The following is a 27,507-nucleotide window of genomic DNA, read 5'->3' on the forward strand; positions in this document are numbered from 1 at the left end:
CAGCGTTGGATGTGGTGAAGGGGTCAGGGCGTGCTGCAGTGAGGAGCAGCTCTCACACCTGCCGGCAGCGAGGTCAGATGCTGACTTTGTGGCAAAAGTCTTCCATCTCTTCCCAAACTTCTCCCCCATCCCCTCCTGTTCTGTTCCTGGCGTAGCTCCACAGCACGCCACCCAGCTCAGCCTGGTCAACAAAATCGTTTGCCTGATGCTCCTGTATCAGTAGTAGGAACTAACTTGGTTTTAACAGCCTAGGCAAAAGGTTATTTATCTTCTGACTTAGTGCAGTGATAAAGTGCAGACTCACAAATGGTCACCAGCACGGTTGGTGGTTCAGCTGATGTTTCCACCCTGGTGGTGTGAAAACATACGCTTGAGATGACTGGAAGCCCACTTGCGTGGGCAGCATCTTCTCTAAAGCCATACCTGTCTGCTGCCTCTGCCGACAGCGGCGGTGGCTGCCGGGGACGCAGCCGGTGAGCTGTGCGGGAACGCCTCTGTCTTCCCAGGTACACCGAGGGAGCCGCAAGGCATCAGAGGGATCAGCAGCTGGGTCCTTTAGGCGGGGTTGTAGGGTAGGCAAGTTGTTAGCAGAGTAAAACCCTCCCTCGGGGTGATGTACGCCTCCGGAGGAGCCAGCCGGCTGAGATCTGGAGCAGCCTCAAGCTTGCGTTGCGCAGGTGCGGAGGGGAGAGGAGCTCGGAACGTCCCGCAGGAGCTCCGGCTGCGCTTTGGCCCTGTTGCTGGGTTTGACTCGGCTCGGACAGCGGGGAGCTAGGGCCACCCAAAGGTGTGCTGCTTCACTCGCTGAAGGCAAGCAGGCTCCTGAGAGGAGTCACAGATAAGCATCTAGACCTGCCCGGGAGTTAGCAGGCTGATGGTGCCAGGGCTGCTCGGCAAAGTTTGTGTTCACCTTCTGTCCTTCAGTTTTCTTTTCCCCAAATTCCTGTGGACTGTGTTTCTCATGTCATCAAGTTTATGGGAATGCCAGGGATGGGGTGTTCCAGTAGGGCTGCGACAGGGCATGCCAGTCGCCTGGGCTCCCTTGCCCACCTTCCCTTGCCTCGGCGGGTGCCGCAGCTGCTGGGACGGGCCATCCAAGGGCTCCTGGCCCGTTTGGGGCAGGCGGAGAGTAGCTTTCCCTCTAGCTGGAGAAGTGGGAACGAAGCCAGAGGCTTCCCTGTGACACAACTCACCCAGTTTTCTCTCAGCATCAGTATTGCATACCTATTAATTACTGCAGATTTTTTTTCTTTTCAATCCTGTTTATTACCACACAGGAGAGGGGCCATGTGCTCGCTTCAGTTTATTTTTACACTTCTAGCCAATATCTGCTGGGAAGTTTTACCACTTGCCTGTAGCTAAAAATAATTGTTGTAAACTTATTGTAGTTATTTTTCACCCCTGTATTAAGGCTACACCAAGAAAAGTCAGTAAAGAAGTATTTCCAGTTCTGCAGTTCTGGTTTTCAGATGTCCCTTAATATTCTGACAGAAGAAGCATTAATTTTCAAACCTCAGCTGTTCAAAGCAGTTTGGTTGCTCTTTTATGTACACTGCTTTTAGTCGTCGTTTTTTCTGTCCTCCCACATCTCTGTCACTGTGCCTGGATTTCGCCCCCCCCTCCCCGGTTTTTGTGGAGAAGTTGCTTGGATCCAGAACTTGACCTTTGACCTGATGTTTCAGATATCTGGAAAATGTGACTGTCTGAAAATTTTCCATTTGCTGCTGTTCGCTCAAGTATTTGGGTTGAGAAAAAAGGAATAAGCAGCCTACATTAAACCTATGATCCCTTTTCTTCTGGTCGGAGCTAGCTTCGTACAGGTCGGAGAGGAGGTACCAAGGAGATCTTTGGTCAGATCACTTTCAAACCTGCATAATGGGACTGCTAAGCATTTGCTTATTCCCTTTGTAGGAAGCCAAAAGGATGGAAGCTAAACATTTCGTTGAAGAGGAGGAGGAAGTCACACAGGTGTTCTAATAAGGACTGCATGATGCCAAAATGTAAACTGTTGATTTGCAAACACATGCTTGTGGGCATATTGCAAGCATAAGGTCAGGTCTTATTTTTTTTTTATTTAGACTTTAAGCAAATCCCTAGTGTGTTCTGATACAAGGAACAGATGAGGAGAGAGGTGGTGTGATCGTAGAGGGATAATTGCAATGCTTAGTGCACTGCAGAACACTCCCAGCTGTCATGCCAGTGTACATGCAGCAGGCAAGAGCTCTGCGCAGGTTCCTGCATGAGAAGTCTAATTTAGTTAGGCTGTGTAGCCCTGACTAGCTGTATTGCCTGTGATATTTCCAGTGTCTCTACAGAGTGCCATGCAACCCTAGCTTTGCTTTTTTTTTCCTGTAGAATTATCCCTATGGAAGTGAAAACTATACCATGAAGCAACTCCAAAGCTGCACGTTATGAGTGCATTACAATCACATGTGTTACAAGTGCATGTTACGATCTGCATTTGGGTTGCATTAGCAAGAGACAACTTGCAGTAACTAATGTGATAATGCGATAGCGTTGACAGAACAACCAACAGCACTTCACCTGATGTAGTTATTGCGACCAGAAAAAAAAAAAAATATAGCAATACTTCAGGTAACTCTGAAGCAAACAGGTCCTTTGTGCTTTACCCCAGTGAAGCAGTAAGCATGTCTCAAGCCCTAAAATTAACACTGTTTTATTTACTGCTTCTCTTGTAAGATAGTAGGAAACCAAGGTAAGGTCCCTCCTTGCTCGCTAGGGCCAGTGTCTTAACAGGGTGAGGGCTTCCTACCTAAGAGACAGATAGCTAGACAAGCTCTTCCAGGCTCTGAGCAAGTTAATCCCAGGTGTACAGAGTGAGAACTAGAATAAATGCATGTGGGAGGTAGCACTGTTGCTTGGGACTATGCTCATGTTCCTCTTCTGTGGACCATAGAAGAGGACAGCATGGCTGGGCATCACTCTGAGCCACACAGCATTTTGTCTGAAACATGGAGCCCTAGGCATCTGTGCTGTTGCTTTCAGGGGGAGCACAGGCTCCCCTCCTTCCCTTGTAGCACCGGTGTAGCAGCACCTGTGCTTTTTGCAGAGCTTAGGCAGGGGCTTGTCACGGGGGAAGAACACAATGTAGACTTGAGCTGAATTTTCCACCCCTTGCAGTGTCTGACTTTCTGCAGCGAGCTAATGTTTTGCTTGCGGTGAGGTGGGAGTTATGGGGTTCAGCCTCCTGAAGCCCTTCCTGGACTTTTGGCACTGCTGGTCCAACGACCCGAAAGGCGTTTGTGCATATATCCTTGTAGAAACCTGGAGTCACTGGGGTAGTCGTACCCATTCCTGCTGTGGTTATCGCAGGAGGGTCCCCCCTGGCTGTTCCAAGGCAGCACCAGCAGCCCTCTGAAGTAGCCGCTACCCAGCCTGTTTAGCTCGTTGCCAGCAGGAGGTCCAATTAACATTTTGCAATATTGGCAGTTCCATATGGAAACAACCATTCAGCCACCTACATCTGAACTTCAGCTTTTTCCTTTCATTTAATTAAAACACAATCAAGTCAATTAGCTCATGACAGAGTTTTCCCAGAGTTAAACTCCAGATGTATGGCAAGGCAAAAGCATTCAGATGCCAGTTCATTGTGCTGCTCGGAGGTAGATTATAGCTCTCCCATTTGTAAGTTTATCCGCTGAGGATTAGTTGCATTTTTCTTTTTCCCCTTCCAAGCAGAAAATAAAAAGGGAGAAAGAAAAAAGACCTATCCTCCCATCTGGTTCTGGTCAGGAAATGCAGATGTAACATTACAAAATTCGAGATATTTATTGGAAATGATGTTGATAGTGTCAGAATGACTTCTGATTTTTAATGACCATGTCAAACATTTTACCATGCAGTGTCTTGAATTTTTCAAGTAAGCTCCAGGAGTAAGCAGCTTACCATACTCTATAGCAAGTTGATGACTTATTGTTCTTGTCACTAAATGGGGATAATACGCAGCTGCATAAACATGTTGATTTTGCTGGCATAAAAACCATGACTTCCAAATCTGTGCCCTTTGGCAAGACTGTATAGTAAATCATAACACTGTCAGAAGAGCTTTAGAGGTCTCAATAAACCAAGATGACTTTTGCAGCACATCCCTGCAGGGCAGCTGGGTGCAGTGGGAGGAAGAGGAAAAATAACTGTACTAGCTAACTGGCAGAGTTAATAAGCACAGAAATCATTCAGACTCAAATCCGCACATAAGGTAGCTTTGAACTGAGGCCATTGCATCTTCTGTTGTGTTTCTCGGTTCGTTTATGGTTAGATGTGGCAATATCCTGAGTCACCTGTATTCCAACAAAAAGGTTATCCTCGCAGACTTTAAGGGTGATGTGGTGGTACCATAGTAATACTGCAAGATACCCAATGCCAGTGAAAGTATTAGGTGCCAGTACTATCTTAGTACCTCGATATCAGTGGACCGCTTGGTTCTGTGCCTTTTCCCCTCTTGGTCCTGATCCCTGGCAGTGAGGAGGAGGAGAGGCTGGAGGCAGACTTTTCCTGCATCTGGCCGCGCTGTGTGTGCCTTGCTGTATGACAGGGACCCAGCGCAGAACTGCTGTGCAGGTGAGCAGGTCTTGGGTGGCAAGTGGGTGGGAGAAGGGATTGCAACCCGAAAGGTGCAGCACCCAGAGGGGTAGGGAAAGAAGCGATCTTGCTGCTCTGCCAGTACTGTCTTGTATTTAACAGCCCCAATGTGAGAAAGAGTCTCTTAAATATATATTCCAGTGCTACAGCAGGATTAGTTGTGGAGAACGGTGCTGGTGCAGGGAGTAGAGAGACAGAGGAAAGAAAAACCACTTCTGACTACTCATTCAGGAGTTTTAATAGCATTGCAAAACTGTAATACTTTCTTTTTTTAAGTATCAGAAATATTCAAGTGATGCTGTACATACTCATCTAACATACAGCGACTGTTTTTCTTGCAGAAGGCCCATACTCATTGCATCGTGCATCACCCATAACGTATATAAATCCCCATATCTTTGTAAATGAGGGAACTTAGCTACCCCAAGTACACCATCACATTCCCCCTGCTGTTCTCTCTCTTGCTTGTGGCTGAATGACCCCAAAACTGCTTTCTGCAGATGACCATGACTCCCACTCCCAGTCTGGGTGTTATTCTTTGGGAAGTGAGGGATAGTAGGTTTCAACACTATTTATTCGGGAAGGGGAAGGAACCCAAGTCTTCCACCTACCCTGTGAATACTCTAGGCAAAAGCATGCTTGTTTTGTGGACCCATCCAGGTTCAGGCATGTGGTACGTGCCAGGCTGTGTAGCTCTGTCAGGTTCATGGCTGAGGGGTCCTGGTGTCCTGGCCACGGCTGTGAAGCTGATTTCAGCTGCCTGCCCAGCCCAGTCACCGGCTCCTGCCCCGTGCCACAGCCTGCTTCTCGCCCAGCCCTGATGCTTCAAGTGTTTGTGGGATCGTGCTGAAGACTAAATCATTGAAGTGGCCCAGATTAAAAATAACCTTTTAAAAAAGGAAAGAGCATGGATACGGGGAGGCATTTTTGGTCTGGACCACTCAGAGATCTACTTCTGATGAAGCCCATTGAACAGTTGTATTTTTACAACTGAAGGGACGGCATGGTTTTTTTAGGGTCAGGAATGAGCAGATGGAAGTGCAGAGAAGAAACTTCCCAGGCTGCCTTCATCACCAAATCCACTGTGCTGTGAAACTCCCATATGGGATGCTGTTTTACATATAGAGAAGCAGAGATTTCACATAGTTTTAATGTCATGAATTATGGCATCTGTACCTTCGGAGTCAGGGAGCTACTGATCAGAGCTTCTCACGCTCCCAACAGCACGACTTTTGACATGCACACCTAAATTCTGCCTTATTCTTTTCTTTGATGTAGCCCTAAGTGCTTTTTACTCTAGGATCTCAGGAGTCTTTGTGACAAGAATAAACTAACTAAACTTCACTGATTAGCATTGATTCCAGTGTACTTGTTATCAGCAGCAAGTGTCTGTAAGAATAAATTAAAACTATTTGTCTTTTGGTATCATGTGTTGTTGTTGGCCACACGACACAAAGTTCCATTTAAAACACTGTTCAGATAATTATTAAATGGCAATTTTATAAGACATTCCCTACTAGATGACAAAAAAGTCTTAATAAACTCTTTCTCATCGGGACTAAACGTAAATGTGGACTATCACGAGAAAGAATCGTAAAACTATTTAGATTCAATAAAGTATGTGTCTACAGAAAAATCTTTTGAGTATACTCCTGCTGTAGCTAGCTACTTAATTACTCAGGTTTGACCTTTTTAAGTGTCATCAGTGACTCAAATTACTAGCAGTAAACTACAAGCAAGAAATTTTGATCTGTTAACTATTAAAATATGGTTCTACTAGAAGAAGAACAGCATAAGAACATCATGATGTGGGTGCTTTTTTCCCCATATATCTTGTATTACGCCTCGTATTCAGTCATGAGGTTAGATTCTACTGGCTTCCCACTTTTCACTGTCAAGAGTAAAAATATGCAGAAGTAAAAATACAGAACAACTTCTGGCATAAATGTAGCCCTCTCTTTCTGGTCATGAATTTTCTTTTAAGTCAAAGCTTTTAAAAGATGATCTTACTGCATTCCAGATCGAAAGAGCTGGACCCAGCAGAATCACAGCTGTTTACTTCAGAGGAATTTATATTAGACTTACTTGAAATGATCTGATGTGTGGTCTTCTGTTGCATTTTGCATTTGTAAAGTTAGTTTTAAGTTCTTACCTGAAGAATGCGTTAACATGTGCCAGTGCTGACATGAGCGCCTGGGCACTGGAGTGTACCATGCCCTGGGGAAACAGGTGAATTCACACCCCTGCTTCAGCCACACAGCATCTCTGTGGATCATTCACAGCAGGAAAGTGTCTCCTGGGCAGCTACAGAGGTTGGCATCGCTCGCTGCAGGTAGCGTTCCTAGGGTGGGATGTGCTCAGGCGTTTCCATCTTTGGGTGTTTGTAGGCAAGTTGGGGTCATCCGTAGACTGATCTAATCGCTGCTGGCTGCCCACGAGCTGGACAGAGGCTGTCCTTCTTGTGTCCTTCGTCTAGCTCATGGCCTGTGCCAGCATGATTTGGCTTCACAGTGTCTGGGTTAGTGGTGGTGTTGATCTTTTACAACATGATCTCCTCTTCGCATGACAGCAACGTGCGTGGTTCGTATACTTCTCACCCTTCTTATGTACACTTTTTATCCTTCAGATGCAAAATCTACACCTAGGACAAAGGACTGGAATACAGTAATATAAACTATGCAGGTAGTATGAACAAAAGTCCTAATGTCAAACTTAATAATGATGTTTACTGAAGGCAGTGACTCACCGGCTTTCTGGAGATGGTGGGAAGAGGGCAAGACTTCAAAACACTGTACAAATAAAAGAATAACACAAGTGACCAAGCTCCTCTAATCTTGGGAAGCTAAGATGCTTCTTTTAATCTCAATGAGTATGTATAAGGTTCATAATGATTAATAGAATGTACATAAGCTCACTGAGGTGAAAAATACACTGCTTTATTCTTAAATAGTACATGACCTATAAAGTAAATAGTGTAAATCTTAAGCATCAGTTTCCTGCTGAGTGTTTCAAAGATGAGGAGTAGTAGCTTTTGAAAAGATCTTTCCATAAATGCTCTGGAACTTCATTGTTTAAATTGTGGGGTTTTTTTCTAGGCAGTTTATTGCTTAGTAAAATGTTCTACCTTATAATTGCTTTTGAATATAAATAAGTTCTTTTTCCTAGAAATGTTACTTTATCTTAGATGATTTCTAAAATCAGTCTGTGATGTTTGGCCATGTTTACTCCTCCTTTCCACTTACATATTTGGGTCCTTTCGTCAAATGAAGGAACTGGTACGCAGTCAGTAGATTAGTAAATTCCACAGTATGAGCACTTGTTTAACTCACTGGATAAATCAACTCCTCAACTTTTATTATCCAAATGAGTTAATGTTGAATCCTGCTTTCAAAAGTTGCAGTCTTCCCAAACAGAATTATTCACCACTGAATGGATCCCGTTTTTTATACGTTAGCTCATGAAGCAGACAGATTTCTTTAGCTAGGATGAATGTCATTATTTCAGTGTTAAATATTTTCAGCAGAGGGCAGAGCAAGGTCTGATGCAAATCCATGTTTCTCTGTGGGGAGCCATGATCTTCCTCCGTTGCTGCTGGTAGGCGCAGAAGGAAAAGATCTAGAGGAGGCTTTTGTGAAAATGGTTGCCTGCAATGGACTGGATTCCATGACCCAGGAAGATGTGAATAGATGTGCGTTCTAGTGTTTACAAAGACCATGCTGATAGCACCAGGGTGCAGGCTTTTCACATCAATAACTCAGCCTTTCTAAGCCATGGGAGACAAGAACAGGTATTTTGTCCTGCTGCTCCAAGGGGAGGGCAGCGTTTTGCTCTAATGAGCTGATGGAGTGCCGCTGCCAGTGAGAGGGTGCTTGGCTCTGGTCCCACAACAGAACTCTGCAGCCAACAGAGCCTCCTCATCTCGTTTCTTTACACTTCTGATTCTTTGGGTTTACTAGCACAGATTTCACAGAGCCACCGTGCCTTTCCACATCCCTTGGCACCATGGGAATCTTGGTCGGGAGGGACCTTGGGAGGACACTCAGTCCAGTCCCTCAGGCAGAGTAGGACAGCAGGGGAGGTCAGCCCTGCCTTGCCTGGCTGAGCCTCCAGAAGCTCCCAAGACCTGCTCCAGTGCTGCACCACCCACCTCCTGGAAGTGTTTTCCAGATGTTTCACCTGACTCTTGCCAGCCGCCAGCTGTGGCCCTGGCATCTTCTTATATTAACGGAAATTGCCAAGATAAATTTAGCTCTCTTATCTTTGTAACTCCCCTTCAAGGAAATGTACTTCTCCCTTAGATCCTCAGTTTTCAGCAGAGGCTTCTGTATTCCGTAGAGGACTGCACTCCCCAGGCAGTGTCCGTAAGCCTAGACAAAAGTGTAATCCCTAATTCCAGGCAGTGCAATCCCTAATTTCAGGCAAGGGACCCCCACAACGGTCCTTCTGCTGCTCCGTGCCCCCCTGTGTCTGCAGAGCTGCACGCTGCCTTTGGTGGTCCTCTCATCCCCAGCTCTAACCTGTCTTCTCTGAGTCTGTAGGTTCATTTTAAGGGAGTCTCAGTTAAAACCTCCCTAAAGGTCGCCCTGTTCTCTAGGGTGCACAAGTGAGGAAGCCAGGGTTTGTGCTCATGCAAGGGGTAGACATAGCCAAGTCCTTACCAGAATCTTGGCTTTTTATATTTGAAGTCCATTTGCATGCTGTTCTTCCATCTTATATCTATGTTATAGACCAGAAAATACCCAAGGAAAACACTTAAATAAAAGCTATACATTGCGATGTATCTGAACAACAGTAATTTATCCTGGAGAAGTTTTCCATCTCTTTGTTCCATATCTCTGACAGTACAGAGTTTGTTACATTTTATGGCATAACTCACTCAGATTTATTGATTTAAATGCTATCATTTTCATATCAATTTATCTCTGGTTTTAACTTTATGGGTTTCAAGGAAGTTATACAATGGATCTTTTTTCCCAGTACTTTATTTCAAAACATTGGAAATAAAGTTTCCTGGACTTTATTTGCATTACGTCAGATTTCTCACAGAAAAGGGTTTTTTTTTTAGCATCCTGGATCAATCTAAAGTCTAGGACAAATATAGGACTCATTAAATGCCATTTGTCTGAGAAACAGAATAATGAGATTGCACCATGATGTTATGTGTCTGAGTATGTATCTTTTTAGCAGTTAGGACACAGGACCAGGATTCAGGAAGCCATTTGGCAAACATGAAATTAAGCACTTAACAATCCTCTGCCTTATATTTTCCATCTGTGAAATGGGGATAGTGATGTTTCCTTCTTTGAATAGCACTTTCTGATTGAATGATCTATGATAATCATGATTACTGTTCGGAGTGACATCAACTCTATTCTGAATTGGTTATAATTAGAATGTTTAGATGAATGAAAGCGATTACAGAGCCTGTATGCCACAAACATTTAAGCCTGTGATTAATTCTATGTATGTAAGGAATTGAAGTTTACTTCAGTGAAGCTGCTCACGTGAATAAGATTAAGCACGTTTAAAGTGTTTGCAGAACCACGAATGGAAGGCTTTAACTCAGTTCTTAAACACAAATAAATAATAGTAGACTTCTCATGGAAATTTCCAGGAAATTTATTTTAACTGTATGCTATGGCATGTTGTGAAATGAGTTTTTAATTTAATTCACAAAACTCAAATGTTACATCCATTAATGATAAATATTGGCTTTCATATCACTCAATATGTTTTCTCAGAAAAGTAATCCTTCTTTTAAGTTTTGGCTACAGCTCAAAAGCTTATTGTTAAATACATTTTGTTAATAAGATGGTTGACTCATGGCAGGCCATGTTGTGAATGACTGATTACCAGGGATATGAAATGGACCTATTTCCATTCTACTGCCAGAACAGTTATCTTGAGAGCTCATTTAGAAAGGATTTGTTTTACTCAAAAGAAATAGTTTATGTTTTTACATTGCAGGGCTTTCATTTTCTGTATGATGACAGCTAGTTATTCAGCTTTACCAAGGATACGGGAAAAGTTGCTCAAATGTATGTTGAAAGAAATTCTGCAGTAGCAATGGGAAACCACAGAACCGTGCAGATGTGCCAGATGCGCATGGTGAGAAGCAAGTTCTGGCCTGCTGCAGCTGAGGTGCTGAGCAGCAGCAAACCCCAGGGCTAGCTGGGGTGGGGGCTGGCTTGTGACCATGAGCTGCAATCAAATGCCCCTTGGCTGCCTTCTGGAACAGAAAACACATGGAGCCACACACAGCCTGTAGCAGTCTGATAGTGGAGGAGTTTAGCTGTTGGGTACCAATTGGTTTTCCATCCTTCAGTGACCTTTACTTTTCTTGTTTATACAGTTGATGGTCTGGATAAGGCTTCAATCGCTAACTCGGATGGACCAGCCCCAGGATCCCAAACTCCTCCCTTCAAGAGGAAGGGCAAACTTTCCACCATTGGCAAAATCTTTAAACCATGGAAATGGCGGAAGAAGAAGACTAGTGACAAATTCAGAGAAACATCAGCAGGTATGTCTGTGGCCCTTTGGTGGCAAATAGTAGGAAACACTGGTGAGGAAAAATGTAACCTTGTTCAGCTTCTGTCCTGAACCTGTCACCAAAATTATGCAATTTATTGTTCACTGTACATTATATTCTTTTGATGTTGACAGTGATCTTTTTTTACCAAGAAACAGTAGGCTTTATGTTACATATCCTCAAATATTTTGGGGATGTCTCTATGTTCTCCTAATAGTCAGTGACTTGGGTTATGGAACAAACCTTGCCTTCACGGGGACAGAAGTTTGATCTGTGCAGAGGAGAGAAACAGACATGGCTGTGCCCAGCAGAAGAACGAGGATCAGCTTTCATTGCCTTCATACAAGCTGCTCTGCCCCTTCACTCCCCTGTTGGCCAAGCTTCCAGGATGGTCTGAAATAAAATGCTGTGATTGAATTATATTCCTTCTGAAAAAGAGGAATATTGAGGGCTGGGATTTAGTCAGGTTTGTTTGGTGCCACCTGAGATGCTCTGGGGTGTCCTGGCTGCTCTCCCAGAAGGTTCCACATCATATTTTCCAACCCTGTGCAGACATCTCCAAAACCCTGGGGCATGTCAAGTGGCTGTGGACACCCACTTTTAGGAAACTGAATGCCACCCTGCATATATGTGTATGTCTCTCTGTGTGTCACAGCTCTGGCCAAGCTTTCTCCAGAAAAATCCCAAACTTCTGTTTTGGGATTCAGACATTTGATGCTGTGCTTTTCTAAACCTGAGTGTAATCAGTCCACTGGGCATCTATGAGTTCTTCAGATTCATTAGCATAGTGCAGGCCCTCTGTCTGCTGTTTTCCATGATCTAGGTAATAAACCCAATACTAATCTCCTAAAGTGTCTTCAGCAGGCTCTCCTGAACTCTTAGGAGTACACTACTTGACATTTTAAACCCAAAGCAACCCCTGACAATTACAGCAAGGAACTCTGTGGTTTTGCAGTGTAACTTATAAACAGTGTAACTTCTAAAATATGCTTTATTTATGCAAAGGGAAAACCCCACCCATCTTCTGTGGTGTCTACATCATTCCAGATACCAGCTGAAGTTTTGGGCAATTTTCTGAGATCTTGAAATCCTTCTCTCAGCCTACTTCTCCTCTTCTTCTTCTTCCCCCCTCCCTCCCTTAATTTTCCTGCTTACCCTGCAACAAGACCCCCACAATTTCTACCACTATTGCAATCAAAAAAATCCTCTCAGTCTGATATCTCCTTCATTGCTTCCAGTTTTCTGCAGCTTCCCCAGTACTTCTACAATATTGCTAGAGAAACGTTATTTCTAGTTAATGACTCCTGAATGCTGTGCAGCTCCTGTTGGATGGCTATGTGATTTTATAGGCAGTGAATTCTTCAGAATAATCACCACTCATAAGCTGTGTATACAGAAATTCCCCAAACTGTCACAACATATTAGCATGTGTTAAATTGTTATGCAATTAAGTAATAATGCCTGTGTCATTTTGCAGTTATTTTTTACAAATTAATATCTGGTAAATTAATGTTAAATACAGTATTTCTTATGTTGTACTGTCTTTCTTTAGAGGGCTTCGGTCCAATCTTACAAGCATAACATCAATTCTTACAATACCAAGGCAAACCATGTGTTCATACTTCATTTACAAGAGGAGGAAATCAGGCACAAAGAAATGAAGGTCAACACTTTCGAAAGTGCTGCCTTAGTTAATTGCTTGTACTTAAATTGCCTGTCTCATGATGGTGTGATCCCTCAAGTCCTTTCAGGGGTGTGGAGAACCCACGGTTCCCATTAGCACTGACTCCAAATGGAGTTACTGAGGACAGTTTATCCCAGGGTGAGCAACTGAAATGCTTAGGAGATGCCTAACAGTAGATGTAATGGACAGAAAACATTAAATCCTCAGAACTGTAATGAATATCAAGCTTTAAAATTATGCTATACATACAAATAGACAAACTTTGAGTCACAAAATACTTTATTCAGGTGCCATACAGCTGGTGGTAGGGGTTGTTATTTCCCTGAACCTTGCTTCATTCATATACCTAGAGCATCGGAGCTACAGTACTATGAACATTACAGCAGATTATGTGAAACATTTTACATTCTGAGTCTGATTTTGCCACTGCGTGCTCCCAAATTGTAACTGTATTTATTACTTTTTCTTAAGAAATTATTGGGAAGCAGCATCCATCTTAACTACCTCAAAAATAATTTTTAAGTGATAATTTGTCTTCCAAGTTCGCTCAGCTGTGTCTGTTTACTTCTACTGCCTCCTGTGTAGGACCAGGTTTGTGATGAACAGATCACAAACCTGATGCAACTGAAAACAAATCCAGCAAAACATAACAAGAAGTACTTTTTGCGCGTTTGTGAAAGTTACCACTTGGATTTGTGTCCTAGCATTGTGATTACTATCAATAAAGCCTGTTGAAGCAGAGAGGAAAAAAGAGACCCACTCTTCTGGGTGACTTACCATTTAGACAAGCTGGGTTTTTTTCATTTGAGCTGTGGTTTTGCAGCGCTGCCTTTAAGGTCTGGAAGCTAAAAGAGTAATATAGAGCTCGTCTTTCTTTTTTTAAAGTTACAGCTTTATTTTGTGATCAGTCTTTTCTTGAAAAAGGAGAGCACCAGTGTGCAAACAGAAATTCAAAACAGTTAGGAGAATTTGTGCTACAAATTGGCAGAACAGAGTTGATGGTGAAAGATTAGTATAGTCCATAGATCATATAAGTAGGAGCTCTTTTGGTCAGTTGAATACACAGTTGTATATAATGATGTATTGAAAAGTAGAAGGTAATTATCTGCACAACGAAGTATTTTTGTAAGTGGTATAGCAAGCAGATGGGAAAAGTCCAGTGCAGGAGGGGGTAACACTTAGTGGACTAACTGAAGTCGCTGCTCTAAGTCCAATCACAAGACTTCATATTTGGTAGTCTTTTGTGGCAAAAAAAGCAACTAACAGGAGTGATTCACTAGTGTATCTAGAAGTATTAACTTCTATATAGGCTTTTAAATTATCTTGGAAAACCTTTCATTTTTTACTTCATTGTTTAGCTAGCGTCCTTCTAGGTAGCCATGTAGCACATACCAGGCTTTTATACAGTGTACACTGCCATTATATTTAATAACATAATGTAAAACAGCTAATAAAACACAAAACCACTCCAATGCTCTGAATTATATAAACTACAGTGTGTCAGTGCTTGTATAGTTTGTGATGAGTAAGTATGCAAAATTTAATGTATGTCTTGGTGAACAGAACTTGAGATGTTATATAAGAGATTTGGGAACTTCTGATATTTGTTCATTATTCAGTGGATTGATTTTTTTTCTCCAAGGAGTACATATGCTCTATTTTTAATAAGTTTCTGCTTATGCATGCTGCTACAGTGTAAAATTTGATTTATTTAAATTATACAAACATTGTGACATAGGGAATTAATTTCAGGTTTTCAAAACTTCTGTATTATTTTGTACATTCAGTCTGTCAGCTTGTATTTGTGTGCCCCAGTTTACATGCATTTTGTCAACCATTAAAATATTTAGTGCTTTTTTTTTCCCCTTAAAGTGAACATCTAGGAGTTATGTAGTATCTGAAAATCTTGACTTTCACCTCAAAGATAGCATGACTGGCTTTGTAAGCTGGGGAGATGAGAAGAAAGTGAATCTGGATGATATGAGTTGTAAGAGTTCTGTAAGTAAAGGAAAGGTTCCCAAATTATTTTCCCCAAAAATTTCATATGAGAGTTTTACCCCTTGTGACTCTTAAAGATGTAACCTACACATTCAGGCATTTGGCTGTGCGAAAGTGGCGCAAGGACAGTTCCCAGAGCTTTTCTGTTGAGAAAGAAGATTGTATCTAAGTATTGACTGTTCTCCACAGAGTGAAGACTCGGAGTACCTCTTCAGGGCAAATCTATCTTATAGCCTTTCTTAGGTGTCATTGACATTTACCCTCCTGTCTACATACAAGATACACATTTTCTCCCAAGCCTGGCTGTGCTTTCCGACCTATGCCAGCAGCATGTCGTGGGCTTTTATTCATGCTGGTTGCTCATTAGTAGTCCTAGTAGTGCTTATAGGAGTGGACCGGAGTAAGTCATTTATGTGTTGACTTCCAGCGCCCTCCTGCAGTTCCTTCCCTGTCTTGGAAAGAAATGCAGATGACCTCCCCACGTATTTCCATGTAGAGAATCACAGGGATAAATTGTACTCTTCTGCAGTACTAAGGGTAAGGGTTGTGTCTCCAGAAATTCCAGAAACAGACAGGGTGCCGGCCTCAGCTGCACCATGAATAAGCTATAGCTTTTCAGTGCCAATCAAGTTAGCTTGCAGTGAAAGCATGGCTTTACGTGCTTGAGGACTATTTTGCTGTCAGGAAACCCTGCAGCTGTAGGGAGATCCCATCTGCTGTTAACCTCCATGTTTGTAAGGTATGGAATCACTTATGTTTGTGTATGCGCTTCACGTGCGAAGCTGGAATTTGAGATCAAAAGTAGTTTGGATTGCATTTATCCTGCCTCAGATGGTAGATTCAGAGAGGAAAAAAAGTAAAAAAATAGTTATCCGTATATTTCTTGAGGAAACAGACCCAGGACCAATGGAGACTGAGAAGATGCATTTACTTGGCAAGTTGCCCCTTGTTGCGTGCTAACTGAAACTTGCTTATCTGACTTGAGAAAGAAATGGGAAAACATCCATACAAAATTGAAGTCCTACAGGAAATCCTCTTCCTCAGACTACTTGATCAGAGATGTATTTACATTACAGAACACGGGGTGTGCGTGTATGTGTGTGTGCCTGTGTGCATCTTACGCGCAGGAAGCCCATTTCCTGGCCTGAGACCATGGGAGACATTACCATGATTGTCATATTTATTGCCTATCTTCTTCACAGGGCTACAAATTGATAAATCTGTGTGCAGCTAAAGAGTTTCTTCTCAGACAGAACGCATGCTATTGCAAAGAACTCATTGCTTTTGCTGGGTTTTCAATAGGCTTTTTGAAATAGGTTCTTGCTAGCGCCTTGCCAGGGCGTGTACCGTGCAGTGCTTTCACAAAATCTCACCCAGCTGTCTTATGCTAGCAACTGAAAGAGGTTCATAAACAGCAAATACCACAAACATGAAAAAAAGGATGGAGGACTAGATGTGGAAGTATTTGTGCCAATGTGGGAATGATGGTTGGAATTTTTTCCTTTAGCAACATACTTTCCATGCTGTATCTCAGAAAATCTGTTCTCTGGGCACTGGTTGTCTACTTTCTGCCTAGAGGGCTTTCAAAATTAAGTAAAAACAAACAAAAAATGGCATCATCTCAAGGGTTTCTCCCCTCCACAATGTTTTGCTGTGAAGGAAAGGAAGGCAGCAGTTTGTGTCTTGGCACGAAGCAGATGCCACTTCAAAGTTCCACTGCAAGAGTATATGCAGACAGGCAGCAGTAAGCAATTTTAGCTCTTACTAGGTCAGATTAAAATTAAAAATCTGAATTCTCTCAAGCTTCTCTTGGAAGAGCAAAACTAAAGACTGGATAATATCCAGAATCTCACAGCTCTCTTGAGTCAGAGAATGGTTTTTAAGACTGCCTGAGTTTGTAGCTGCTGAATATCATCACTAAGCAGTCTCTTTTGAGGGGTTAGGGAGGGAGGGACGGAAACTGCTTTCTGAGGTAAACTGTTCATATGATTAGTGTTACTGCTATTTGTACTGGGCTAAAAATGCAAATGTTTGTGGGAACCCTTGGACAAGTAAGGTTTACTCAGGTCAATGAGGGATGCATATAGTGTGATAAATTCACGTGCTTTCTGACAGTTAGACCTGAAGTCAGGGCAAGCTTTGCTTTTGACTGCAGCAGGGGAAGGATTTTGATGTGGGATTTTTTGTGTCTGCTGGAGCATAATGTGTGACAGTAGAGTCCACTTCACATCAGCCTTCCTCAGCAGGACGGTCAGGACTGACTTGTTTGTGTAATCGGTCTCAATACATACCTGTATACAGATGGGGAAATTGTTATTTCCATTTCATGATTGCTTACCGTTATGAACAATGTGTTGCTGTTAATGTTGAAATGTTATATATAGTCACATTTTTGTATATACACATATATATCTATATATCATATATATCACAGACACATGGTAAGATATTTATATTTGCAGATTTATATACACATTATTATATACACATATGACAGAAAAGATTTGTAGTAATAACCTCAGCTGGTCACTCGGATTAAGAATGTCGACATCATGGTGGTACGCCTAACAGTATTTATCATATATGTGTTTGAGGATAGGAATAGTCATATACTCCTTAGTGAGGAATAGGTAGTAACTTGTAAGGTCAGAGACTGCAAAAAAGATGATCAGCAGGAACACAGAGGCAAAGGTGCGTTTATGGAAGAAGGAAATAGGTATCATATTGTGGCAAGTTCTACTAGAAGAATAAGGAAGAGGAGAGAGGTAAGTCTGGAAACCAAAGATACGAAGTTTAAATTTCTTCAAGTGAAGGAGAAAGACCCAGATGATGAAGTCATGACAGCTGGTGAGAGGAGGGAGCACACAAAGCAGAACAGTGGTGGAAGCGCCCAGCTACAGTCCTCTCCCTCTACTGAGCTCAGGAGACTGAGCTATTTCTAAGGTGATGAATAGTGATACCCATCCCAGGTGGTTCTGGTAGATGATAATTGTTTCTACAGTTGTCTGTGCCATTAGCTCAGCAGCAGATGGCCCGTAGTCCTAGCTTTACTTCTGTTGATTAGATATTTTGAACTGTAAATTGGAAATTCAGCTAGAATTCCTATGCTTTGGGTTGCTTGGTTGTTCATTTTATTTATCACAATTTTAATATGGGAAATTACACCTGAAAAGGTACCTCAAATTAAACACTTAACAAATGTCAGCTTGTGTGGTATTACGACTTTTATCTTTCTATGCCCTAAGTTGCCTATCCGTACAGTGATAACACCTTTGCATCTCACGTGGGCATCAAGGAGAACATACTGGGTTTGGTTCACTCCGTTGTTGGGTGTGTTCAAATTAATGTTTAGATTGTTCCTTAGATGACGTTTGGGCCATAGAATGAAAGGTAAGGTTAAAAATCTAAGCAAATAAATTGTTCATTGAACACAGCGCAGTCTGTATCCTAAACAAGGCAGGGATGGCAAAAGTAAACTATATAACAAACAAATAAAAGCTGTACCATCTGCACATTCATTAACCTTTGTCCAAACATTTCCTGACTTTTGAATGCTTGAATTTGTAACTTCGATGAGAGTTTACTGAAACATAGCAGTAGTCAAATGTGATTAGCTCGAGTGAGTAGTTTGTGACTCTTAAAACTCACTGTCGTTGGGCTGTGATAATCAAAATACTTGACTCTGTAAATGTGGAATGTGTTGTATAGTCCAAAGTCTGTAATAAGCAGTAAATTATAATGAAGAGTCCACCCTGGCTAAATAGCACCCAGTATAGGTTCATAATTAGACAAGCTGCTCATTCCTCTTATGCAAGGGGACATATTTTTGGTCACTTTGATTTAGATTAAAATTCTGACTTTTTCTTTGTAGGAATTAAATTATATGATACTCACAGTGAATGCTAGCATGATTTATAATGTTCTTTCCATGGGCCAAGTAATATTTTAAATAAATTATCTTTTCAAGCTGAATTAACTGAGCTGCATCAGTTTAAATAAAAACATTACTCATGGCTAGCATTTTAGATGATGAAGGATTGGAGCTTAAGCTTCTTATCTCTTTGTAATTTTTCTAATCTGTGAAATGGAGATAGTTATGTCTAAGGGATGTTATGAAACCTATGTAATGTTAATAAAATGATTTGAGGTCTTCCAGTAAAAGTGTAAGGAGTTAATTGTCTTTTAATGCCAATTGACATTTTCCATGATAATTAATTTGATACAGTTGTTAATTCAGTGTTGTAGAACTGAAAAAATGCATCATCCTGAAAACTAGAGAGACATTGATGAGGGGGTCTGATTCAGTGTTCTTGAACTTGGTGTAAAGAGTATCATTGTTTTCAAGTGGTATTGGATTAAGTTCTACAAATAAATGTATGAGAGCTCACCTGATTTGACTGCCCCCAAGAAAACAAATGTGAAAAGGAAGCAGATAGGAAAAATAGTAGGAAGTAAATAATACCTCTAAAGATGATATAATAATAAGAGAATATTTATATTGCCAGCAACAAAACAGGTATAAAGTATATGTGTGAAATGGTTGTCGTTGGGGTCTATGTTAAAGGATATTTCACTCTGCTTGTAAATCCTGGCTTTCTAGAAAGATTAAGACCCTCCATCTGTGCCTGCCCACGTAGTCCTCTGACTTCATGGCCCCTGTCTCTTTTAAAGCAGTCTCCGTGGGATGGAGCGTTCACCTACATGGAGAAACCCTTTGCAAGAATAGGGCACACTCCTGTGCTTTGCTGTGCCAATGTGACACACACTTGCAAGGCATATACCTTAAAAAAATAATGGGAAAAAACCTGGAAAAGCTGTTGAGTAATTTAGGATTGGGACCCGAGGCAGTCTAACCTGATCTAACTTGGGGCTGCTCCTCTGTCCAAGGAGGCTGGCTTATATGGAGAGCCTGCAGGGCTCCTTTCTATTGCCAGAATGTGATTTGAATGCCGTGAAGGTTTGACCTTTAACAGACACATCCCACAAAATACCCGAGCATATAAACACAGACCCAACGCCAGTTTACATGTTCGCGAGCCAGTACTGTTTGCATTCATGAGCTGTTGGTCTCACAGGCATGGGTAGCTTGAACTGGGCTGATCAAAATAGTTACAGCCCCCGGTTCTTCTGCCAGGAGTTGGTGCTATTTTGGCAGGGAAATTCATCCCATGCAGAGCAGTCGCTGAATCTTTGCACTTTGCTGTGTGAGAAATAAAACCGGTGCTATAAATTTGAGAAATGCAGAATCTACTTCATCTTCTGTTTAACCATCTCCTTCCCTGGCAGAGAAGGGGGGTGGGGAGCTGTGAGCAGAGATGCCTTCAGGTGTCTGAGGCCAGCCAGCCCATCTGTGAGTCAGCAGCTGGAGTTACGTGCTGCGGAGAAAGATGTTTTGCTATGCATGGAGGGTGACTTCCTCAGAGCTGCCTTCTCTGTGCCTCTGCAGGAGCCGGCACTTCGCCATGTGGCTGTTCACTCCAACTGGGCTGGTGCGCGTGAGATTGACAATACTTCTTGCAGTATTTAATCTGCATAAAGCAATTAGACTGGTCCTAAGCAGTGTTTGAATTAGTTGATGAGATAAATGACCCTGTCCCATAGCATTAATAGGATGAAATCTAGCGCGGCTGAAGCTTTGCTGCGTACCCCTTGCCCTGAGCTCGAGCTCCAGACGTCACTTGGGTTTTTGATGATTGTGTGTAAATATAATCAGCATGGGAGATTAACTTTTCCTGACAGAGAAGACAGGATTTTACAAGTGATGCTCACATTTTATGGACCATGCACCATGGTTCAATGGATCATTACAGTGGCCTCCCAGATCACTGACCAAATGTTGTGTTGGTTTGGCGTGGGTGCAGTGGTGAGCTATTCCATTTTGCCATCTGTAAGTGCTTTTCCCTATAAAACCATTTAGAATTTTTCCCATGGGAAATAAACGTAATAATTAAAATGCTTCCTGTCACAGTCTTTTTTTGTGTGTTGTATGCTTCTTTTTTTTAAGCTAAAAACAGGATGCTGCATTTGTTTCCATGAAAGCCAACCAGCCTGGATGAGGATGTTATTCCCTTTCAGAACACAATTTTCTTGCTCCTGTTTAAGGTTGTGTTGGGGTTTTTTTCCTTTAAAACAGTGTGTATGTTGCAAAGGCTAGTCTTTGAGTTGCTTGATCTGAGCAGGATTTGTCTCCCTCAAGTCAAAACAGATGTAGGTATCTCCAGCTGAGCTAGTCAACCCTGTCAATGGGAACGAGGTGCTTTTACATGTTAAATGCAATAATTTTCATAATGAGTTCAATTTCACTCTGAAAGTACCTTTTTCCATTGACTGTAAAAGAAGCCTCATGGAGTCTGGCTCAGCTGAAGGTATTGAATCGTATGAATCCCCACCTTCTGTGCCTGGAATCGTGGGACTGTTTTCGGAGAGTGTCCATGAAAACCCAGACCACTTCTGCAGAATTAGAGGAAACAAGATTTCTCAGGATTTCTATAAAATAATATTTTTTCTACATTTTTTACAAGCATTGGCAGTACGAGAATAAATCTATTCTTAACTGTGCTTTTTCTTTAGTGTTGGAAAGGAAGATTTCGACAAGACAAAGCAGAGAGGAGCTGATAAGAAGGGGAGTGCTGAAGGAAATGCCTGAGCAAGGTGATAACATGTTACCTAGAATTTAGCCCCCAAGTGCTAAACATGGGTGATACAGCCACTGTTGCATTGTTTCCATGTAGTATAAATAGGTATGAGGAGACAAAGCTGAGGAGTGTGAGAGGCAATTTGGACCAGTTGACAAAGAGCTAAAGTTGGTGTGAAAGGATTTGTGTTCTGTAGCTGCTCCTGCCATAGGTACACCATCTGACTTCTGGTGATATCCTTAAGTATTTTGATGCTTCCTGTAAATAATGTGACTCCTGTGGTTCCTACTTAACTATTTTCCAGAATTATTTTGAGCTAGTGATTAACCTATTTTTTGAGTCAAGGTCTGCTGTCTAAAGCAACTGAAGTACAACATGAGAATTTTGGCTGAAAAATTAGAGGCTTTGGGACCCCAAGCAAATGAATAGCATCCTTTTCAGGTATCAGAAAGCACCAGCGTGGGGATTATACAAATCCCACCACTGTCACACAGACCACAGTCACAAATGGCACAAACATAAAACTGTAGGGAAGACACCGCTTTTTTCAAAATGCTGTAAGGTTTAGTAACTGATATTAACCAGAATTTGACTTTGTAAAAACATGAGTAAACCATTGTTAATACCTCTGTGCTACATACATCTGATTATGTTTCTAGTGGTATATATTATATTATATTATATTATATATTACATATTCAGTCTTCTATAAGTCCAAATCAAATAAAAGCCAAGTGAGTAAAATAATTTTCTGTAGCTTAAAATTAAACCACTTGTCGTTTTGTCAAGGAGTTTAAGAACTCCATGATTTTCAAAAATATTTTTATCCTAGAAATTCTGATACTCTGCCTGAGCTGAAGAATCATGAAAGTATCAATGTGTATGGTTTCTGTTGTACACATTGATAAGTAAAGGGCTTGTTTGTTGACATGTGACATCACTTGTCTTTATAGTGACTAATTACCAGACTATGATGTTCAGCATAGCTGGCTTCTGAACTTGTCTCTGCCACTGTCTTTGATGTAAAACAAGACAAGTAAACTCTCTATACCTCAGTTTGTCCATTTGTGAATTTGTTATGTTTTTTGCTACGTGCTTTACTGGGGAGCTGCCTGACTTTGTCCATTGATGGCTGTAAATTGCATTTAGACTGCTGGAACAGTTAATGAAATGTGTTAATATTTTCAGGTTGTTACAGTCTGAATGTAATGCTATCATTCTTGCTAAAAGTATGCTTGATTTGGTCATCAGTGTTCTTGACCCTCTACTCCATTCTTAAAAGGGGATGAGACTTTGGATCCCTTACGGAGATGGAGCAAAGTGAGAAAACGATGTAAAGATGAACAACTTTCTCCCCTTCCTCCTGTCTTAAGAAGGCCATCAATCCAGTCTGTGTTGCCTTCATCACATTGTACTTCATGTCTGATGAAAATTGTAAATTTTAAGGAGTGTTTTAAAAGAATATAGGACTGGTTTGAAGGTGCTAAAAATTGAGATATAAGAAACAGTAATTGAGCAGTGTGAAGGTAGTTAGAACAAATGGCTATGGAGATGAAAGCTAGATGAGGAAATTACGTGGAGTCTTGAAATATGGGAGGTAAGAAATGTGAAGCAGTGACAGTGTTTCACATGGGATGAAGAAGAACAAAGCAGAAAGTGGCAAATGCCACTCGGAGGGAGGAGGTGTTTGCAGAACCATGATATGTAAGAGGTGGGAACGCCAGATGTGGAGGTAGAGAGAAAAGAATGGATTTATGAACGTCTGGAAGAGAGTCTGAAGAAACTGAATGTTGCGGTAAGGTAAGAAGGAAGCCTTGTGCAACCGTCAGCTGTAGTGAATGAAACAAGGTTAAGAACGCAGAACTTAGTTTTTACGCATCAAGTTGAAGTTAGTGTGTGGGTGAGAGTGAAACCATCAGTTTAACCCATGGAGCACCCAAGGTGGTAAGAGAGTGTCTGCATAATTGTGTTGAAACCAGGGAAGTGCCAAATATCCTGGTCTGATAGCACACAGCAAGGCAAAGGAGGAGTAGAAGAGAGTGGAATTACCAGGATTAATGAAGAATCAGCTAGAAGAACTAGAAGAGACACCAAGTAGATTTGTGTAATGTTTGGATGGACAGCAAGAGAATCGCGCAGGAGGAGAGTGATCATGATCATCTACATGAACTGCAGGTGGGGTGTGAGCAACATAAGGATAACAAGCTTTAGAAATGACCAGAGAATAAAATCGGTAGCAATTTTAAAATGCATGGAACAGAGAACAGAAATCAGTACATAAGAGAAGAGAGAAAACTGAGAACCAGCCAGAGCATGTAGCATTTTCAGAAATATAGAGACAAATAAGGAAGAGAAAAGTTTTTTTCAGGATTTGAAAAAAACTCATAGCTGAGGTAGTCTGGGTAAGGAAGTAAAATAACATCAGAGCTGGGAAAGAATTTTACTTGCAGAATTTAATAATGGTATGATACATGATACAAGAAGACTTCACCTTGGTTCTTAAGACTGGGTAATGACTTTGTGACCTATTTTATTGATTACATGGCACACTGAGAACTTCTGTCTGAATTCTGGCTGATTTACCTACTGGGATGCACCACAGTATTCCTGCAAGTCTGCCCCCTCATTGTCCAGCTTTGGGGCATGTTGGAACACATTGCAGCTCCCTTGTGGTCCACGCACACATTTCTTTGCTGTGTAAACCAAGATGCAGGGACGAAGTGAACGGGATGCTAACCTGTACAGACACGAAACTGGACCTCAAAACACGCATGCCCTTCCAGGCCTGCAGAGGTGTCCACCTGAAGAAAGTGGAAGCCTATAGAGTTTGTTTACAGAGTTACCTTTCAGAGCAGATCTGCAGCCTGATGTTTCACATTTCAGTAAGTCTTTCTGCTTTGCTTCCATGGAAACTTGAAAGCAGAGGGATGCTGTGTGTTGATAATAGGTGCTAGAAAAGCAATTAAACTAAGCAATAGCTTTTTAATTTTCATTTCAGATGGTGATGTAACAGTAAATTTTGAAACTTCAAATGGACACACCATAGCCATTGGTGAAGAAACCATACGGGAAGAAAATGTAGTAAAAGCCAGTGCAGATAATGGTACTTTATCAGAGAAAGTGTCGGCATTGGAAGGGAAAAAAGAAGATCAGAAAGGTAAATAAACACCTTCTTCACACATTGTTTTTTACCTACTTAAAATATTAACATGTTCTTCTATTAACACCAATACATGCTGTGAGTTCTGTTCTGCCACAAGGATGCCAGCAGAACCTGCAGAGAAGATAAAGACTTGTGAAACATCAGTATTTCATCACTGGTAGGCATGCCTTTTACTGTGGGTATAGTAAGATCATAAAGAGAAGCATGGTCTGAGCATGAAAACGTGTGTAAGGATGTTTCATTTCTAAATTCAATGTGAGCCTTTCCTAGCCATGGCAAGCTTTGGTTTCAGGTATTCCTTTTGCAAAAGAAGACACCGAGTGCATTTGCATCACCTTGCAATATTGTTGTAGGAGTGGCTCATGGGTTGACTATTCAAAAATATTTAAGCCACTTAAAAACCATGTATCATTTTGAAAGTAACCTCAGTGACTCATTCCTGCTGGTTTTCATTAAATCTTAAACGCTTGCAGCCCAGCTCTTCAGAAATATTCAAGGGTCTGTATCACTACCGCAAACTGAACCTAGGCCATTTATGGAAAATGTCCTTGATGACTGTAGAGTTTTTCTATAGATGTATTGCAGTAAATGCTCCTAAATATTTAGCAGTCCTGGAGTCCATATTAATTTTAATACTTTTACTCAGATCTACCTTGGTAACAGCAGTTTGACTGAGTAAGGGAAAAGTAAAGATTAATGTGGAATCACAGCATTTGGACCAGTTTTATTTTCTTTCTCTAGCATCTTGAATAACGCAGCACTTACTTTCCCTGTCAAAAAGTGTTCTTAAATACTATTCCATTTATTGGATTTTCCTAGAGGAAAGAGCAAAGATAAGAAAGATCAAGAACTTCCATGTACGGCTGTAAGACTGAGCAGCCTTTCCAATGTCTTCTAGTAACCTTACCTAGTGATGAATGAGCCTCTGGAGGTTGAGAGGGTCAGTTTGGCTAACACAAAAATTTGAATTCTTCTCTGAGCTATGTAAATCACTTGACTATGTAAAAAGTGGCTGGATGTCCAACGAGAACTGCCTTTCTTATGAGATTTCTAGTACTTCCTGTCTCCCAACAAGACAGAAATACACGATTAGCCTTTTTCATGGCATTTAGATACATCTATCTTTTGGTGCCAAGTAGAACCAGATGTGTATTGGGTCAGGGGAAAAGAGTTATAAAAGCCATGGAAAACTCCTTTAAAATGGTTCAGGTTAACTCTGGGGTTAGATCAGACCACTTATTATTTTATGCATCCCTAAATAGAGCCTTTTGGAACTGTCAAATCTTGGAAGTTTTCCTAAGGTACTGGTTTTTTTAGAAATGCACATTACTATGTTGAAATCCCCTCTAGCTGACTTTGCAGAATGCAGAACTCCAGTGAAGCAGGAAATGTTCAGTGTCTATTTCAAACACATCATTACACTCTGCGCTCCCTGTATTTTGTGTTGACCTTACAGGGAGAAATTAAAAATTATTGCTATACAAGAGTAGACTAAGTATGGAAGAATATATAGCTAGCACTCCAGTCCCTCTCAGAAAATGGGGTATATGTGGAGGACGGAGAAGGAAAACAAGAAATGAGCAAACTTGGTATTCTAGGCTACATAGAATGTCAATATGACCACATAGAAGATGCAAAACACTTCAGGTATACTTCCCTTTTACATCTAGACGTGAAGTTCTACGTGTAAACATCTTGAGTTCCCTGAAAAGGAACCAGATAGATTTATTGCAGAGGAATAGTCTGCCAAAAAAAGGTGTTAAGAATCTAATTCCACACATCAGCAATGGTGTTGCACAGTGCACATGCAGTACAACTCACTGTGAATACCCTTCAGTTATTCTTTACCTTACAGCACATTAAGGAAGAAGGTGAGCCAGTCTGTTGAACTCGGTGGAAGAGTAAGGCCCACTGCATCTCACAGGTGCATCCTGCCTGGCAGATTAATCCTCGGTGTTTTTTTAGGGCAGATGCAGTATGTACGCATTACACCCACACCCATTGGCAGAGCAAGGAATGAACAACCACAGAATGGACATCTGCTGATGCTTACATAGCATCAAAATGAGAGCTGGAGCAGGAACACCTAGCTCACTGTCCTCTGCTTGGACCATAAAACAGGCTGGTACTTCAGATCATGACCCTCCGTCATAAGAGTTGAGACAGGTGCAGTGAATATTAGCTGGACAATTGAGAATAATGCATGCAAGGAGTTCATCTTTAGTGAGGCTAATGTGTTAGGTTTTTTAGAGTCATGTATGCTTAGGTGTAAATCTTGAAGGAAGCTGTATACCCTTTCCATGTTTCTAAGACCCAAAGATGATTCATTCTGGCTGGTTAGTAGTACACAGTGCTGCAGTTCCAACTCTGGCTGATTCAAAATGCTCCAAAAAATCTATCTCAGCCCTTGGAAGTTATGAGGTTATTTTAAAATGTTTTTATGAAATGGTGGTGGTCTTTTCTTTCTCTCTTGTTCAAGTGGGTCTTGAAAATGGCCTTTATCATATGAATACGATGATGGCTGCTGGAGCTGGAAGCTTAAAAAGAACAAGTGATACAGGCACGTTGTGATAATACGGTGAGAGTTGGCAGCAACACATGGTAGAATGTGGAATATGTTATGAGTTAAAAGAAGTTACATGAAAAAAGTTGTTTCAGCATGAGCCGTGGAAATACAGTATCAACAAGGGCAAACAATAGGCTCAGCCATGCAATGTAAGAATGAGTTAAGCAGAAGGGAGTGAAGAAGACAACTCCTGAAAGCTGTTCCTGTGCTGCCAGGCAGTTCTATAAACCGCGTACCCATCTGCTGCCTGTCAGCTCACAGGTGCTTTTCATATCTGGTGAAAAATTCCCTTTGGCGATTTAATAGTGTAACTGTTACTGTTTGTAGTAATGA

At 41.5% G+C, this 27,507-nt stretch overlaps 1 protein-coding gene across 2 annotated transcripts in view; it reads left to right on the forward strand.

Annotated features, from left to right (window-relative positions):
* The window catches only part of PHACTR2 (phosphatase and actin regulator 2), a 141,506-nt gene that overhangs the window by 77,383 nt on the left and 36,616 nt on the right, over positions 1-27,507 (forward strand). For both annotated transcript variants that reach the window (XM_037391755.1, XM_037391756.1), the window contains exons 2-4: positions 10,952-11,119; positions 21,381-21,461; positions 24,444-24,602. In XM_037391755.1, coding sequence (XP_037247652.1) covers positions 10,952-11,119; positions 21,381-21,461; positions 24,444-24,602 — 408 coding nt within the window. The remainder of the gene's footprint in view (positions 1-10,951; positions 11,120-21,380; positions 21,462-24,443; positions 24,603-27,507) is intronic.

This window comes from Falco rusticolus, chromosome 6, assembly GCF_015220075.1.
Source record: "Falco rusticolus isolate bFalRus1 chromosome 6, bFalRus1.pri, whole genome shotgun sequence".
Lineage (NCBI taxonomy): Eukaryota > Metazoa > Chordata > Aves > Falconiformes > Falconidae > Falco > Falco rusticolus.